The 19,933-nt window shown below is 40.7% G+C and overlaps 1 protein-coding gene across 1 annotated transcript in view; it reads right to left on the reverse strand.

The window, feature by feature from the left end:
* The window catches only part of jph3b (junctophilin 3b), a 52,999-nt gene that overhangs the window by 4,435 nt on the left and 28,631 nt on the right, over positions 1 to 19,933 (reverse strand). The window contains exons 4-5 of the mRNA XM_067588862.1: positions 9,673 to 9,797; positions 7,184 to 8,151 (exon numbers count right to left, since the gene is read on the reverse strand). Of these exons, the coding sequence (XP_067444963.1) occupies positions 7,184 to 8,151; positions 9,673 to 9,797 (1,093 nt within the window). The remainder of the gene's footprint in view (positions 1 to 7,183; positions 8,152 to 9,672; positions 9,798 to 19,933) is intronic.

Here is a 19,933-nt window from a genome sequence, read left to right on the forward strand (position 1 = left end):
GCAATGCTGTTTTTTATTTGTGATGTCTTTTTAATGTGACATACACAGAAATAGAACAATGATGATACACACATACAGTGCAGTGATGAAGGAGCAATTTGCATCTTAAGATAAATAATACAATCCTGCTTTGGTCCCACAGGGAAGCCCACCTTCTCTGACAGAGTGAGCTCAAAGGCCAAGCTCGGCTCTAGAGCAGCAGCCTGGAGCTGGTAGAGAGTCAGTGTCTTGCTCAATGACACTTCAGCAGATGCTTGCTGACATCGTGGGTCATGTGGGTGAAGGCCAGTTTTTCTGACCACCTGTCCGCTCTGGGTGAATATTAGCAAGTCAATCTGGTATGTTCACTGACATTCTGATGATTGATGCAGCAGTTTTTAAAACTCCACGCAGAATCCCGTACAAATGCTCTCTATTGCTTGAAAATTCAACATTTTACTTTATCAAAAAGTCTTATTAAAGGATTTACCAAAAGAGGATGTGCAGATGACCTGTGGTTTTAATTAAGTCTACTTCTAAAATAATTTTAACAATAGTTGCAGTGGGAGAGGGAAAATGGGACTCTGCACTCATTTTCAGCAGCATCAGTGCAACATTGTTGTAAATGAATCTGACCAGAATGGCTGCTAACGAGGTTTCTGCTGATCAACAGGGTGATAGGCTTATCACAGATCTGTGTCATAGATAATTATCAGATCACAGGTGCATGAAATCCCCTGATAGACAGCCTTTTCAACCTCTATTTTGTAAGAAAATACATGCTTTTTAAAAAATGTATTCAAACTCCAATAGCACAGTTCCTGACTTCTACCTGACTACAAATTCCTACTGTGGTTCTGTGGTTTTTACACTGAGCAGTTTATATTCAAGCAGTTATGTGTTCATGCATTGCTCAAAGGAATACAGTATTCACAGTATTGATGAACACCGATTCATTCCCCTGTAAGGTCTCATGTCTACTGCTTTATGGTCATAAGCTGGCCTTTTCAGTCTTTTGGTTACAGCTGCTGCCACTTTTAACACAAAGTTAGCTGATCACTTTCAATCTAATTGTTTTATTTGCAACAAAGCAAAATGAGCTTAATCATAATTATTATTTTCAATGAGCTGATTGTATAAAAACTCTCTTAAAAGAATAGTTTGAGGAATATGCTTATTTTGTACAATTTCTAACAGATAGATGAGAATATCAATATCACTGTCATATCTGCACGTTAAATATGAAGCTACAGCCAGTATTAGACTAGCTTGCATTAGCTTGCTTGTGCTTTTAATTCTTTGGTTTTTGTACAGATGAACAAACATATATGATGATGATATGATGTGTTAATTAGTAAGCTTTAGAGGTGCTGGTAGTTGGATTTTGTTACCTTTGGACAGAGGTAGGTTAGCTGTTCCCCCTCTGCTTCAAGTCTTTATGCTAAACTAAGCTAAACTAAGCAAATCAGCTGTATATAAAAAATTACAAACAATTTTTCCCACCAATTTTGGGGAAATAAATCACACTGTGTTATACCCATCCTGTCAGGAGAAAATGATAAGTAAAACGGATGGCTTTCACCTTTTCTATGAAATTTCTGTATGAATTCTTCTGGTTACTCTTATGACTAGTTTTAGAGGAAATGTAACAATTTACTTAATTTTAGGCAAATCTGCCACAGGCTTTTGTAAATCTTATAGTCAGTTTACAAAAGGCTATATGACTGTTTTTCTGTGATGTAGTTCTATATTAATCTATTTTACTCTAGTGACTGGTATAACACTTTGAAATAGCTATTTTTCTACAATTACTTCTTTAGTCCTCAAGTATGCCTAGGTGAATTTGCAGACTCACCACTGAAAATGCTGAACTCACAACTATTTACTTTTCAAAAGCACATCAACAGCGCAGATTGGTTTCTAGTCCTCCTGCTGTGAATAACTGAAAATAAACAGAGCACAGAGCAGTACTCTTCAGAGATAATAAAGATCTGGTTGAGCATAGTCATGGGACAAATAGTGTGAGCCCGTTTGGCGTCCTTTTTTCTTTGCTGGACACTATGAACCACTTTGCTGTTGTTAATCGAGAAATGCAACTTAATCTCTCCACCAGCACACTTGACCTCAACAAACACCTTTTATGACAAAATACTTATTGTCCTGAGGATAAAGTGCTGGCAAAGAACAAACCATTTTTCTGCTTACTGTCATCCACTGGCAGTAAGACCTACCATTGTGAAGTTAATCCTTTTTCATGGTTTTATTCAGTAAAATCATTGTAAAGCTAGTTTTTAGCAGCTTTTTTTTAACCTAATGCTCCACTAATCAATATTTCTTATATTTATATAATGAATCAAATTACAATGTGTTATGTGAAAGGGTTGCTCACAGTGACAAATCAGCAGAGAATTATATCTCTGTTTCTCTTCTGAGCTTTAGCTTATTATAGCTTTTAGAAAACAAGCCCTGCTAAAGTCACTGAACGCTACCTGCCCAACACCAAATGACCTACAAACTGAGCAACTAGCTGGTAAAAAACAATGAACATCTAGTAGCTAAAGAGCCAGATATTGGAGACCAAAAAGAGAGCTAAAAGGAGACTGAATATTGGACTTCCATTCATCAGGTGGTCAAAATCATGATTCCATATAAATGCTGACGTTAATCTGTGTCTGCGAATGTGTAAATAAGCACGTGTTAGCCATGCTATGATGAACATGTTAACCATAGCAACTTATTAAGGTGATAATATGGCTTGTTGTAGTCCTTCTGTCCCCAGGGCATTTCCATTGGCTTGTTGTTTGCCGTATAATAGTACATATAGCAATAGAGATGTGTGAGGCTGTATGCTTCAGTTTTAAGTTGGTTTAGTTTGGCAGACACTTTGTGACTACTCTGCTGCTAATATTAACTTGTGGTATGCCCCAAGGCTCCATTCTAGGACCACTGTAATTCAGAATTTAAACACAACCAATGAAAATATTTTCAGAGAGTACAAGATTGATTTTGATCACAATGCAGAGCATACACAGCTAAACAGTGTGTTCATCAGGTCAGCTCTTTTATGTCACAAACATTTCTACAATTGATCAAAGACAGAAGGTCTACTAATTAGAACCCAAACTCTGAGACAGAGCCTGTTAAAATCCTTGACACAAAACATCAAGCCCCAAGCTACTAACCTTGGTGTGCTTTTTGATCCTCATCTGAATTTTGGACCCCACATACAAAATATGGCCAACATTGCCTTTTATCATCTTAGGAATTACTACAAAAGTACAGCCATATCTCTCCCACACAGATACCAAGAGACCTATGTGTGCTTTTATCACTTGCAGGCTTGACAACTGTAAGGCTTTCTTTTGTGACCTATCCAAAAAAGCCTTAGACAATCAGACCAACAGCATGTGTGCTGACAAGGATCATCTGCACCATCTCTTTGGTAGTAGATTATTCTTTGTACATTTAAGATTCTGCCCTTGGTTTTCACATGACTCCTTGGACTAGTGACTGATCACATGTTGAATATATTTTATAGGTCCCTGATAAATCTGTTCATGCCTCTAGCACTGGACTTTCCATAATCTACCATCCTAAAATCTTAAATCCAGTGGAGAAGCAGGTTTTTATTAGTCTGTGGTCCTCAGGGCCAGCCAACTACAGCACCTGACAACATCAAAAATTGTCTGCATTTTCAAGTAAAATTTTAACATATTATTTTTATTTCTTTACTTTTTAGATCTTTGTCATCATGTTGCTTATTGTTATTGTGGGCCACGGCTTAGAGAGGATAGGGACTGAAAGACTTGGCTGTCTGGGGACACATCTTACAGAGTTGTTGTTCCTATAAATATGAGCCTTTGGGATGCACAAAGGTTCATTTCTGTGCTCCATGATGATGACTGGTTGATGTCTTTGAGTGGACACAGAGGTACAGTGCTATTTTGGTGCAGTGGTTTCATGCTATACAGGATACAGGAAAAAGAGTAAGCATCTTTATATCATTTCTGTACCATGCACTTTTGTATTACAATCTTGCACCAAATAAGTAAAGTATAATTGATTGATAAGAGGACGACCTGTGTGTGTGTGTATGTGTGTGTGTGTGTGTGTGTGTGTTTCTGTGTGTGTGTGTGTGGCGGCACATGTCTGTGTGTCAGAGCAGCAACAGTGTTCCCATGGTGTTCGCAGCATTCCCTGTGTGTATTTATCTTGAGTGTGATAGTATCTGTGTATGCTGTGAACCTGTGAACCAAATCTCACTTGCTTCTCTGCGGCTGCAAACACACACCCCACCTCCACCCACCCCCCGCCCCCCTGTCACTGATACACACCCACCGATTGGCCGCCGTTGAAGCAAGGCATAAGCTGTTCCCTAGCAACAGAGCGCTGGTTAACCAATAGGGGGCTGTCTGTGAGGAAGGGGCTAGTTTGCCAATCTGCTGTTACTAAGGTGCAGAGCGGACCGCTGGGTTTCTCCGCCTGTATATCTGTGTGTGTGTGTGCGTGTCTGTGTGTGTGTGTTTAAGGCTTCATGTCCTCATGTGATGGGAGGTAGCAGCCACTAAACTAATAAATCACCAACTTCATTCACCGTACTAGAGTCATCACACTGCTGCAGACAAATTTGTATTGAAGTGAACAAGTTGTGTGTGGAGCGTGGAACTGTATTTAACAGTTGAAACACATGTTAAGTGTTTGTATGTTGTGTGTGTGTGAGAGAGAGCTTGTACTCATAATGTGCTCAGTGCATGTCTGTAGCGTATGATGTGCGGTTTCCACGTCTTCTGCTTTTCCTGTTGGTTTCATTAGCTAATGCTGCTACCGTATTATCATCCAGGATTAGCGTGGTTGGGGCCGTCAACCAGCATGAGTCAAGACGCAGCCAAAAAATTATATTATAACTGGTGTAATCCCCCTGCTTGCTCATAGTACAAAAAAATCTTTCTTTATTTCACAAGGTTAAACCTTGTGCCTCTCCCCCAGGATTATCTTAATATGTGGGATAACATTGTGTTATGTCACTAGGGATGGGATATATCCTCATGACAGTGGGCAACAAATCCTTTTAGTCAAATCAATGTGTGGCAGTGACATGACAGATATGAGCAATGCAGCATACAGCCGTTGTCATGTCTGTTATTAAAGGCAAACGAAGCTGTGTAGAAATCTAAGGAAATCTAAGGAAATGTATTGAGAAATATATTCGCTTTACATGACAGTGACAAAGTGTCCACATACTTATGTGTAATTTTGTTCTGGGGCTGGCTGGGTGCCTTCAAACTATAGGAGATAGCAACATTATTTTAGACAATAGTGTGCTTCCAACTTTTTTCAACATAACAACACCCTTGTGCACAAAGCAGGTCCTTTAAGAAATGTTTTTGGTGTAGAAGAACCTGACAGGCCTGCACAAAGCCCTGACCTCAACCCCATCTAACACCTTTGGGATGAACTGGAACGCCGACTGTGAGCCACACTCTATCACCCAACATCAGTGTTGGACCTCACTAATGCTTGTGGCTGAATGGGAGCAAATCCCTGCTCCAAAATCTGGTGGAAAGCCTTCCCAGAAGAGTGGAGACTGTTATGGCTGCATATTAAAGCTAATGGTTATGGCTAACATATGGGAGTTATGTTGGGAGTGTACATCATCTAGGGCTGTAAAGAAAATCTTGGTCCACTGAAATCACACATAACCTTCAACTGATCGATTAGTTGGGCGGGTAAGTTGGATGTTACGGGACAGAGTGAACTCAGCAGCCACACCTTTCTCTGTTCTTTATTTCTCTGTTTAGCGTCTTCAGCTTAGGCTAACCCATTGTTGCTAACTTTGGAGCTAACTCTCTTTACTTTTCCAGAAGTTGGGGAAACAACATACATGACTTTTCTTGGTCTTGACAATCTGCAGCATTTATTAACTGACACACTGTAGTCTGTACTGTACATTTTCTGCCAGACTGACAACTTACTGCTAACCTTTTCCTCTGCTCCACTCGCCTTCACCATCACTTTCCTGCCGCTCGCTCTTTCCCACTTGCTACGTAAACATATTACGCAATGCCGTATTCCTTAACGGATTTATGCTACCAATAGTTTCCCGGGCAACGACACAGAGGTTGACTCAGGTTTTGGAACAGCGCTGCACAGAGGCTCCCAAATGCTATTGATTTCTGAATTAATGGATATTTTGCTTTATTTTTGGCATTAAAAAAAATGTTTTTTTGGTCTGGCAGGGGTTCTTGTTTTTATAATTATAGGAGAAACACTGATTCAGTACGTTCAGTAAACGCTCAGTAAATGTTGAGTACAGTTAGACCCAGCAGTCTCCATTAGGTTGGGGGTGTTTTGAATACACCCCCGTTTTCACAGGTAATTTGTTAGTCTGTTCCTCCCGCCACAGGAAATAATGGATTAATCCTGGAAAGCTATTGATGTAGCACTTTTCTCCTTACGAAAATAACACGTGATTATTCGACCAATGAGAATTTAGTCGGACTAGAGCATATCTACCAACCGACTAGTCGACCAGGAGACTACAGCCCTACCATCATCACTGACAAATTTCAAGATGGACATGTTGGTTTTTGCAGGCCTCTCACTCCATTTATTGAAGAAAATTTCTGGTTTTCAATCCTACTCTTCTCTAATTGTCTAATTGTGTTTGTTTCTGTCCACTTCAGTTATTACAATAATTTACTATAACTGTAGAGATACGGCGATGCAGCAACTCTATTAGAGATCATTTTGCAATGGTTTATTAGGCTTAGCAACACAAACAGGTTCCAAGAGCCCAATTTAACTGCATCATATAAACAGTGAACATGAAGATGAACATGTTATGTTGTTTTCCCCAGTGGACTCAGTGACTCTGTCTGTCACAGGCATCACATCCTCAGATAAAATCTAATCATGACCAACCTAAATGATGGCCATGTCTATGAAAACAAGTCAAAACAGATTTCTTTTTAGACACTGAGCCATTACCTAATTATGTGTAAAGCTGAACCAAAACAAATTAAGAACTCAACTCAACAACTCAAAAGCAACTCTGCAAAGATCTAATTTTTGAATGTCTGAAGGACCAGAAATTTGAAGTTGCAGTGTTTATTCACAGTGGCTGGTGAGGTGAAGGTAATGAAAGTTGGGTGAGCATTTTGTTTGTGAGTAAGAGTTGTGTTAATCAGCGTTGTAAGAGACTTACCGAGTTGCCTTTGGTCTGCATGAGGCTGTGGTCCTGCTGCTCTGGCGTGATGGGGGAGGACTTCAGAGGGGGGGAGAGGGTGAGGTCCCGACGTAGAGGCCGGGAATCCATCTTCTCCCCCGGTCGTACACTGTCCAGCTTGTGCACTGAGTCTTTACCCCCCTCCCTCCCCTCTTTCCCCTCTCTTCCTTCCCTCCCATCACGGTTCTTATGCCTCTGTCGCTGCACAGTGTGCGAACGCCCCTCTCCATGAGCATGACTGTGCCCGTGTTTCTCCTCCCCATGCCCATGGGGCTTGTGGGTAGTGGAGTCTCTGGGCTGTAAAGGCTTCATCTCCATCTCATAGTTGCTAATTTTCTCCTCATCCTGCTCTAGCAGCCTGCCTCCCCTGCTGTGCACACCCCTGTGCCCGGACGTCCAAGAGGCAGATGAGGACGACTCCGTCCACTTGTCTCCTCTGGCCTGTCTGTGATTGGATGAGCCGTGCTCCCGGGACTTGTGATTGGAGGAGCTGTGTTTGTGCCCGTTGGTCCGGCTCGCTCCTCGTCCACTGAGCCCACCTCCTCCTTTCGACAACATCCCTCTCCTCTTGTCCTCGGTCCAGCTGTTGGCCCGTGAGTATTCCCCCTTCCCTCCTCCGCCACCTCCCTCCATCAACACCTGGATCTCCGTCTGCCCTCCTCCCCCACCTTTCTCACCCGCCTCTTTTCCCTTGTCCCCGTGGTCCACGGCGCTCTGCCGGTGGAAGCGGGCACTCTTGCTGCGCTGGGCCGGCCGGGCAGGGGGAGGCGGGGTGTGGGGTGGTGAGGAAGAAGGGGGACTGAGGTCGGGGGTGGCATTTGAGGGGTCATCCGAGCCCGCACTCTTCACATAGAGGTCGGGGCTGTCTGCGGTGCCAGCGCTACTCGACAACCCCTCACCCTCCATCTCGCTGGACACCTGACGTTTTGGACGCTGCACCTCCATGCCTGCAAAAGATGGATGACATCAGAAAGATGACATTTAAGGAGGAGGTGAGGTGAAGAAGCTATGAAGCTGTCCCAACGCTTGTTTGCATACACCGCCATCGCTGCTTACTATTTTAAACTTGTTTACCCACAAAATAAGTATTAGTTCTGCCAACAATGAAACAAAAATGATATTTACATGCATATAATCTTAGTACATGTTAGGCACTGTATCAAAATTATTGGAGTGTGAAGGAGGGTTCTTGAAGGTCTTGTCTTTTATTTTATAGACCCTCCCCAAAGTTAATAATATTTTCTTTAGATCATCCCCGTGAAAAAACTCAATACCCCTCCCCTATATCTTAAAATAATATATTTATGGCAAAGTAAAAAAAATGGTGAATATTACAGCCATTACTCTCTATTTTTTTAAAAAAGAGATGATAAGTAATCTGTTTTTACAGCCACAGACTGAGCGAAAGGAGGCATGTGATGGGCTTTTCCCCCACTACTTGGATTTTCACTTGGTAAAAATATACAGTGTGCATTTCCTGTCTATCTCTTGCGATCGAATAAAGATATAAAATGCACATAAAAAGAAGAAAAATTAATAAATTAATAAATACAAATGATGATGTAGCCTGATATGTATGATGTCTGACTTCATACAAAAAGGCAAATCAACAACATGAGGCTTAAGTCGCATAGTCGGGTATGTTGGAGACATTTCTTCCAGACAGCTGTTCCAAAAGTTAAATATCAAAACACCACTACATACTTTGTGATGTAACTATTTGATTTTTCTTTTCACAATACATTTCACAGGCAAGAATGAATCAGAAATGAGAAAAGGGTAAAAAAGAAACCCCAAAAAATTAAAACTACCCTGCCTTCAGCACAAAAAAAAATAAAAAAATCTGAATCGTCCCCCTTCTCTGACCCCCTCAAACCCCTTAATCATTTTCATACTGTCCCTTAGATTTAATCTGTGAATAGACACAAGGGAAACAGTCAGCTAGAGGATGTTCATATCAACACAAACATGTTGCAAAATGTCAGCGCTGATGCTTGTTGACATAGATGTCCTAACAATAACATGAGGTGGTTTTTAGCTGCGTGAGAAACAGGCAGACGTTGAGAGCAGAATAGATGGCAAAAGAACAATCACTGTCATCTCAGGTATCTGTGTGGGAGTGTACAGTATGTGTCATGAAGTCGGTGTGTGTGCGTGTGTGCGTCACATCACTGAGCGGTGCATGTTGTTGTGGGTTGGCTACCTGCAGTGCTTTACAGGTGTGAGTGACAGAGGCAGAAACGCAAAGCTGGAGGGTGGCTGACTCTGACCTTTATCACCGACACATACACACACAGACGTGCATGTGTTTCGTTTGTTCATGCATGTGCACACAAACGTGTTATACATCTGCTTGGCTGGGTTTGTGGATATATCTATACACATGGATATGGACATGTGCTGCATACAGGAATAGGAGTGTGTGGTGATTTTGTTGAGTGTGTGTGTGTGTGTGTGTGTGTACTCACCGTTTCCTGGGTGCTGGAAAGAAGGGGAGAACTGCTTGGCTGTGACTCTGGCCATACGACTCTCCTCCTGGGCTTTCTGAGCTGCTCCTACCGCTGCCTCTGCTTTACCCTGCGCATGAGCCGTCCTGAAACACAGAAGACAGGAAACACAACGGATAGATTTCAATATAAATCAAACTTTTAAAATGAGAACATACATGTCAGTATAGCCGATCAGACAAAATGTGTGTCACCCCCAAGGTGTGTTTCTCTTTATTTTGCCAGACAACTTTGCGATCATAGAATACTGATTTGATCAGTGTCTGAGGTAGCATTTATAAGCAGTGGTCAAGCCACTATTTTATATGCATTCAGTTGTCTGACAACTAAGGGAGAAAACATGTAAAAGACAAGAGCCAACTCATGAGTTTAGCTGTATTAGAACACAGTTTGGGTGATCACAGAGAGCAGGAAGGGACAGAGTGGAGGTTTAACCAGCTGACTGCACCACTCCGCACCAGATGTCAGCTGTGATGCCCAGTTTTGTTGTGTGCTGAACGTTACACAAAGAAGAACAGATTTAGATTAGATTCTAACCCCATTTTATTTTATTTTTTTATTTTGCCTTTATTTTACTAGGAAGTCCCATTCAGATCAAAAATCTCTTATACAAGAGAGACCTGGCCGAGGTAGCAGCTGTACAAAATCACAGCATATTAAAATGCAACATGTACAATATGATGTACAAAAATTCACAATAAAAAAGAAGAACATCTATTCAAACACAGTGGCCGCTCAAGAAAAAATAACTACATGCCTCCATCACCACATTCTTTATGATGCTCTTAAATTCATCAATGGATATATAAAGGTTTCTAATTTGAGATCTTTTTGCAGGTTATTTCATGCCCAAGGTGCACAATAGGAAAATGCAGTTTTCCCCTTATCTCAGGTCAAAGCCCAGAGTACATTAAAGAGCAACCACTTGCAGGAGTGTAGAGCTGAGTGTTGATATGCCTTTTCATGACACAGGGGCATCTCAGTGTGAATGAGAACTTAATGAAAACAGCGTTTTCAATGTAACCATTTTAATGTCAATATAGCCTAATTATCAGACTGAATTGCCATTTGATTTGATTTGATATCATTCATTTATTCAGCCAGACATTAAGTTCATGTTAGTTGACTTCTTGTTGGGAGGTGGGGTTATTTTGTTTTGCTTTTCCCAAACTCATCAGTAGCAAGTGATGTATCCATGCCGCTGAGCACTATTTTCAATCAACATTGAAGTCAATTTTACTGATCAAAGAAATTTGTTGATTTATATTTCTATAAGTCGACTTACAGCAACTTGTACAGCTGTGTCCATCACTTGTTGCATTTTCTGTCACTATTTTTCAGGGATGTGGCTAGGTAGTGGTCAGAAATGTTTCAAGTTGGGCATGAAATTTGCGTGTATACAGGGTTTTACAGATGTGCTTCATATTAGTACAGAGAGGAGAGGGAAAAGGAGACAGACTGGTGGAGAATAACAGAAAGAACCAGAGTTTCCGGTGAGTTCTGAGTTCAGGAGTTGAACTGAACACAACCACAGATACAGTCAGCAGGTCTGCTGCTAGCTAGCTCACAGCTAACATACAGTTGGTACATCGGCTGCTTGGGGTGAATAAACACAACTATCTAGTGGTCAAACTCACACAAACGATGCACGGTGAAAATTTGCATTGTGTTCTGCCTGAACACGCCAACCATTTACACAACCGCTCAGTTCAGTCTCTTCATTCTCAGCTCATTCTTTTCAGTGTAAAACACTTTGGAGAAAACTTTGTATGCAGCGCACAATGCTATGGTAACCACTGTTTACAGGCCCTAGTAACATCTTCTTACTATTATTATTGAAATTTAAATTTATTATTTAATTTAATATACAAACACATCACAGTTGAACACATAGCCATCATTTATTCTCAGGTATCATTATTAAAAGAACACATCACCGCTTCATCTGTACTGTATCTGAGTTATTCCATTGTGTCTTGTTATGGCTGACGAATCTCATTATCTTGCATCTCAGACACCTGAACCAGAGGGTGAGAAACTCATACACACACACACACACACCAAGACCACAAACAGCATGTATGCATCAACATATTACATGATACTGTACCTCACACAGTATCTAAGGGAGGACAATTATTACCAAGTATGATGAGTCAGTATATATTCAGCTATTCACAGGAGCTGTAATCTTTTGCTTGTAAATGTGTTTACTATCACAAAACAATTGATCTCACTGCTGGTGCCTGTCGCGCTTCTCACATCTCCTTCATCTCTCTAACTGCTCCATTACAGTCTCCTTTTCATATCTCTCACTCTTTCTTTTATTTCTCTCCATTTTCATTTCTGCCTCTCCCTAATTGGTCATACCTTCTTCAAATCACAATCCCCTTTTCATCTTTTCTCCTGTCCCAACCTCTATTTCTTTCTTTCTCTCCAGTTATATCAAATAGATCTCAATTACAACCCTCTTCACATCTTGGTCTATCTCTTTCCATTCACCTATCTTTCTCTGTCTTTTGAAGGGCTTGGTACAATAGCCTCGCCATCCCCGCCTCGCTCTCTTCCTCCCTCCCCCCTCTCTCTCTCTCTCTCTCTCTCTCTCTCTGGGCAGTAACAGTCTTGATGCAGTGTTGCATGTCGATGGCTATTGATTTTTTCTTCTCTGCCTCTCTGTTTCTCTTTGCCCCTCTCTGCACTCTCTGCCAGCGCTGCTATGCCAGGCCCACAGTATACTCAACACCACCGTTCGTGTGAGTGCATGCCTGTTGGTTGTGTGGGAGGTGAGGTGTAAGGAGAGAGAAGATTGTCATGCTGCTTCACATGATATAATCACACGTGGACATACATTACAGGCAATCTCGCTATTCGCAAGGTTATGAATACAAAGCTTCTCATGTTAACACACTATTGCTAATCTGGCACAACCTGCTCTCACCTTGGTGCTCACACCACAACACAAAAAACTCCCTTCACCTATTTCTCTCTCTCTGTCTCTCTCTCTCTCTCTCTCTTTCGTTCACATCTGTTACTCCATAACTTCTTGTCCCACTCCTGTCTTCCCCAGGAACAACCTGTTTCTGGATGAATCAACTGCCTGGACAGAAAAGAACTGCCTGTTCAAAGGAAGCTTGATTATACAACACAACATCCTGTCCAAAAGAAAAAAGAGAAAGAGTTGCAGATAGAAGGCAAGAATGGAGAAAAGAAAGGGAGATTGAGTGGGGTGATGAGGAGGGAGGGAGGGAGGAGAGTAGCAGAGAAAGGAGAGGTACAGAGGGTGAGGGTGTCATGGAGAATGGCACAGGAAGAGACTGGAAAAAGGAAGAAAGACGACAGAGTTAAAAGGTGTTACGTAGTCAACATCAATGAATCATTACCAGATTAATTGTGAGACAGCTTAATTACAGCAGTGCCTGAAAGATTGACAACCTCTACATTAAAGCTTGAGGAGGGGAGGGAGGACTAGGAGCTATGCTTTCTTTATGATGGGAAGGGACAGGATTTAAGAGAAATGTGGTGTTACTGTATTTTTGAGAACCACTATCACTGAAAATACCACTGGCATGAGACACGGTTGCCCATTGTCTCCACTGTGGTTTCATGTAGGGCTGGGTGATTATTCAATATTATTATATCAACTTTCATTGGTATTTTACCATGCTGATATGGCCGTGTTAGCATTTTAAAAATTCTAATGTCCACATTAACATTTGAAGAGGTCTGTATGATGTAAAGCATAACAGTGGAACACAGTTTATTGCAAAAGTCAAAAGTCAAGGGATCACCAAAGTCATTGGGGTTCATTCTCTGGGCACCATGGATATTTGTACCATATTTCATGGCAAGCTATCCAAAAGTTTCACTTAAAACCAAAAATGTCAATGTCATAGGGGCTATAGAGGAGGGGTCAGGGTATCACCAAAGTCAGTAGGATTTGTGCTCTGTGGTACATGAATGTCTGTATAAAATTAGCTGTTGAGATATTTCAGAAACTATTGGACCAAAATGGTCGACTGACCGACCAACCAACGAGTTTGACCATATGTTTACGGTAAGTGACACTTCAAAGCCCTGGACTACTGAATTACTGTTGCTACACCAAATTTTCCATTCTAGCGGGACCACAACATGCAGATTTACCACTCGAAATTCTGAGGCTAAAGCTGCATGGTTCAGACAAAAAAAGTTAGCATCCTGTCCAGTTGATCATCCTCGTGGAAGACATGAAAATAAAGGTGCATTGTATTTTCAATCAGTGTCACTGCTACAAGAGAAAAGGTCAGGTGCTAAAGTTACTCTAAACTCTGATATAGCACCATCTTGGCACCATCTTGGGATTTTTCAAACGTGACCTATAGTCCCACAAAATAATGTAGCTATAGCTATGCTCCTGACAAGTCAAGGAGCATTTCATTAGCTAAATGATGTGCTCCTTGGCTTTGAAAGTAACGCTAGATTACTACTGTAGGTTGTACGCTGGTTAGCTGGACATGCTAACAATTTCAGCTTACATAAGAGCAAAAACACAGTGTAAAAATGAACAAACTGTTTAATCAGAATTTTGCTCATGTGTTTTTGGTTTTTGGCTGAAAGAACAAAAGACTAAGTCTAAAGTATTGCTCTGACTACTACTACTATTGTATAGCTCCATGCACACCACTTCGGCTTGAGGAGAAATCCAAAGCTTGAGAGACCATGACTGATGGTGAATTAAGTGTCACAATCACTTAAATTGAAAACGTAAAGAGACCTGAAGTGAAACCGGAACGTTGGGGTTTTGTTCCAGAAGTAAGCAAACCTCATTCAAAATCCCATTGAAATTTGTAATAATGTAAAAAAGTAGAAATCCAGCCTTGTAACATAGCTGTACTCAAAAGTATTTTGTGTGGTTCATTCATTTGTCTAGATAAGGATGATGGTGATTTTTTTTTAAAAATTCAATGTTGTTGTTCATTCAGTTAAATCTGTTTTTAGCTGCCTTATGAACACCCTGTCCCACAAACCTTAGACCATTGCGGGATAAATTACACTGCCCAAAAGAAGAGGCGAGTCGATGGACAAGTCAAGAGGCCTTGGTTAGTTCAGACATGTCTGTAATGACAGCAGAACTGAGAGGATTGGACACTGTCGAAGTTTTCAGACAGCAGGGACTACAGCTTAACAGTTGGAAAAAGGACTGTAGAATCAAGTATTGGTGAATATAATGGATATGGACTAAATCAAGTTACGATAACTTAATAATAACTTAATAAACTTAATTTTCATGGGAGCTGTATTTCTTTGTATGCTCAAAAGTAATTGTTGTTCAACTTTGGTAAAATCACGAAGGTTTCTTCTAGTAGCAAGTGCTGTGTGTGCCGATTTGTGTGTTCCTGAGGTTTATGGACAGTAAATCCAATCAACACGCTTCATTTTTTCAGAAAGACCAATGAAAGACGTGACATCAGCACTATGGCTCTCTATGTTGATGTTTATAATGCTATATGTAGCACCTTAAGAAGACACGGTGATGAGCAGGGATACCAAGGCTAAAAGGACAAGAGGGATAAAGGAGGACAAGGGAGACAAAGAGAACCAAGAGATACATGCAGAGGAAGATAAACATACTGAGGTGAGGAGAGAGAAAGGGGGAGAAAGTCTAATCCGGGACTCATGCACTAAGCTCTTCCATCATCTCTGTCATTACTCTGAACCAGCTGATGATGCGGTAGATTCATACCTGAATATCTAACAGAGCTTTCCGGTTTGCCTCATGGCTAATAGTGTGTGTCTATGTGCATGTGCATTCGTGTGAGAGAGAGAGTGTGTGTGTGTGTTTGTGTGTGTGTGTTGGGCTTTAGGCTCGCTGATGAAACCAGGTCATGGATTGCAGTGAATGGCTCCGTCCACAAAGCAGAGTGAGTCACTGGTGTGTTTATCTGGTACTAACTAATCACAGGTAGCCTGATGCCACATTAGTTACATCAGCACATGTGACAACAGTGATCAGGGCACATCAGCCTTTCATCAACATACACATACACACACACACACACACAAACAAATCCAGGATTTACTGTAACATCATGTACGTGGACAGCTGACATGCCTTTGTGGATCCAGGATTCTGCTTTAGGCCGAACCTGACCTTTGACCCCTCTGGCTCCTGACATGTACATTAAATATTAGAAGTTGAATAAACATTAAAAACAGCATAGGCCATTTTTTGAAACACACATACTTCAGGAAAGTTGAACAAAGAGCCCCATTATCTTTGAGCCAGTTTTCCACAGTGCTTTCACTTTGCTCTATGAAAGAATATCTGCAGCAATTATCCTGTGACTGTGTTTCACCTCTCAGGGTTTCTCCTGGTGTTCCACAAGGAAATACCCTGCTGATCTGTTCTGGGACAAAGAGAAAGAGAGGAAGAGAGAGAGAGAGAAAGAGAGAGAGAGAGAGAAAGGCTGTCCTGTCCTGGGCTATGCTGCTATCTGAATCTGGGTTAGGTATTTCTGTGTGTGTGTGTGTGTATCACAGAGTCACAGCTGGTGAGAGCTGGTGTATGCAGGCCACGCTACAACTGTATGTACAGTTTGGTTGGTAATGTGAAGTTGGATATCCTAGAAAACCAGCAACCTGCATCAGTGACCTTGACTGTACGTATGTCCTGAACTTACACTAAATATTCAGAACATTGCCACTTTGTTACTTACTGAATTAGTTAAATCCGCATGTTAACTTCTTCCGACATGATTTACACTTCCTCATCTCAAACACTGGGAAACGTGCTATCCATCTTAAGTCTAGCGCAAATTGTGGGTCTTAACTATTTTTAAAGGCAGGCACTTACATGTAGATGTCAGCTATTTGTAGAGAGATAAACATCAATCTGACTATATAATTGAATGCACAATTGAGTAGTCAACGACAAAAGTATGAAGGTCTCATGCCACGAAAAAGGCATGCCGTGGGCTGAGACGCCAAATTTAACTTCATAGCGGACCCACTGATTTTTTTTTCCCTCTAGTGCTCTGACTGCCCTCATGAAATTGGCTCATTCAAGCACTTTTTGTATTGAGATCTGGGTTTATCTGCTTTAAGCATGCATAAAGTGGCACCCTACTTTAAACAAGGACACTCTGTCCCTCCCCAAAAATAATTCAAGCCCCCTCTTGTGCATGAGCTACTGCCCTCTAAATATCCTCCTCAGCATACTGTACATAAGCTGAAGTTTGCACAATCTGACTGCGTGTCCTTACTTCCCTTTAATGACTTAAGCTTGCAGATCCACCTGTGGGTCGAAATTGCAACTCATATTGTTCAGTCAAGACCAACAGAACTTTTAAACTTTTTAAACTAAAAGGGTTTAAAGGAAAAACTTAAGGGGTATATATATCAGGGTTCATGAAATGAAGGGTTGGTACACCCAATTACAGCACCACACAGAGTTTAAACAAATATTCAAAAGGACAGAATAAAACAATGACAGAGAAAATGCCCACAGACAGACAGGCAATGATTGCCACAAAATGAGACAGAGAGAGACAGCCACTGGATCATAGACAGACACCTAGAGAGATAAGGCAGAGAGACAGATGTGTAAACCAACAGATTGACAGAGAAGCAGTTTGACAGGCAAAGACAACAGGCAGTCTTGTAAACGAGCAGATAAGACATGCCAGGTAAAGACTCTTAACATCAATAAAATGCTGGCATATTAATCTGAAGGTGTTAGTATAAGTGCTGTCAAAAAAAAAGACTATCAACATCTTACCTCAGGGTTTATGGGAAATGTGGATTGTAAATTGGAGAAACTCAAATGCTGTGAGATCAATAACAGGTATCGCAATTCATTTGACAATGAAATATTGATAGTTATAGTAAAATGCTACAAGTACCACCTTTAAAGGAATACTAGTAGTCATTTTAACTAATTTGCTCGTTTGCGGTCTTATCATGAAAAGATCTATATCAATTTCATCTCTCTATATCCCAAAATATGTCCAAGAGCCTAGCTTAGCCTAGCTTAGCACAAACACTGGAAGAAAGGGGAAGCAGCTAGCCCCCACCAAAACAGCAAATATATGTATAGCCTCCAACAACTCCTAGATTGTCCAATGTACATGTTTTACCTTGTTAGCTAGCCAATTGGCTAGCAATATGTCTGAGCTTTCTGTACATACATGTGTCAAGTTAAATACACAACATACATCAACAGTTTGTGCTAAGCTTAGGCTAAACACTTCAGTCTGTGTACTGAGTCATAGAGATGAAACAAAATAATTTCCTCAAAATACAGATAATTTATTAATCCTGAGGACATAAAGTTAGTCAAAATCTTTCTCTGCGCCTACTGCTGCCTGCCTGCTTTATTTATTTGTGCAAAATGCAACCCAGCCTTCTAAACCACAAGTCTGGTCATGAATTATTGTAGCACTCTGCCCTGCATGAAAGAAGACTTTCTGGTGAGCAGCACTATAGCTCAGACTGAAAACTAACACACAACAAAAAAGGCAAATTTTCTCTTGGAAATGATTCTGTATGTACTCCCACTGAGATGGAGTTCACATTTATTATTCCTGTGATCAGTTCTAACAAGGTCAGTGAACATACAAAAACTTTGTGTCTCAAAGCTGGTAAAGAAGATTAAGACATCACCAAGAAAAAAAACTGGAGCTGCTCTTTTGGTTTAGTTTTAGGTCCATTACAGGTTTGTTTGTTCATACAAGCTCCTCTAATTGTAGTAATATGATACAGTATGGACCACAAAACACACATGTATCTCCAGGGGAAGTATCCACAACTTTGATCTTCCTTTGCAATAACTGCTTTACATAGAAGGGGAAAAACCAAAAACATCAACATCTTAGCACGTACTTTCATTATATGCAGCAAACTACCTCACATATTAATGAGAAAAACAGACAGATATGTACATACTGTTGTGTCAAAGTGGTGTGATAGGTAAATAGTGTCTCATAAAACCATAAATTAATTTAAGTTAAGTTTATTGATACCTGTAGTTGTTTATATTGCCTTGCATCACCAGGAGGGGTTTACTCACCTTTGTACAGTATACTACATTACTGCCTACTTACTCCATTAGTAGGTGAGGATACATCAACTCTTCATGTACTCTATGTACTTAAATTCTGCTGCACACAGCAAAACAAATGATTGCCAAAATACACAGTGATTCATATTCGACTACACTGATTTCAGGACTGAAACAAGAAAACAGGCACAGGGAATTCTGCAACCTTTTACAACAGGATACGTGACTTTGCTCGGCCAAGGCGCTTTATTGAAATCTCTCAGAAATATATCAATGTTAAGAAATTCTCTGACAGCCTGGTCAGTGATGAGTACAGCTGCCCTGATGTATTACAGACAGATTGGATCTAGCTCTGTGGGCAGAGGCATGCTAATACCAGGAACATTCAGAATAATTGGGTGGGACTGGACTGGGTGAGCCTGTGTCATATTTATCTGCCAGTGCCACATATGTGAGATGAGGACAATCAGTGGTCCAAAGCACATTGGTGTACCTGAACGAACTGGCTTCATTTACAGTAACTGAGAAGCAGCTTTTGTTCGGAGGCTAACCATTCACATCATCTGCTGTGAAGTATTTATATATTAATGTATGCCTACTGGCTTTGTTGATACACTTGTTTACAAAATGAATTTCCTACAGAGGATTAAAGTTTAATTTAATTTAAACATAGCTAGTTACACAGAATTAAATTAGTCTTGGGTTTTACAGTTTTAGAGGGTAACTAAGGTACTAATTCTGTGCCAAATGTATTCAGAAGTTCAAAAGAACATGGGAGACTTTATTCTACAGCAGTCTGACAGACATCAACCTCTATTTACACAGCAGCGCGGTAATACAATATTTCTTCATGCAAAACACATAGTGCACAGTGGAGGCTCATTAGGTCAGTTACACTATTATTATATTACACACAGTCCACTTTTACATGGCATGGACTTATTATTGTGAAACAACCTAATCATTTCACATTTTATTATCTATAAAATATATGTTATATTAAATAGTTGGGTGACAGATGTGTTTTAATTTATTCCACACAGGCCATCTGGTTTAGTGATTGTTTATGGAGAATGCAAATATTGGCAATAACATCCATCATTGTACTGATAAATTTTCATCAGAGCTCTTGACAATCTTCACCATAGAAACAGCTGCTACAGCAACACAAAGTAAGCTAGTTGT

Source organism: Thunnus thynnus, chromosome 5 (genome assembly GCF_963924715.1).
Source record: "Thunnus thynnus chromosome 5, fThuThy2.1, whole genome shotgun sequence".
Lineage (NCBI taxonomy): Eukaryota > Metazoa > Chordata > Actinopteri > Scombriformes > Scombridae > Thunnus > Thunnus thynnus.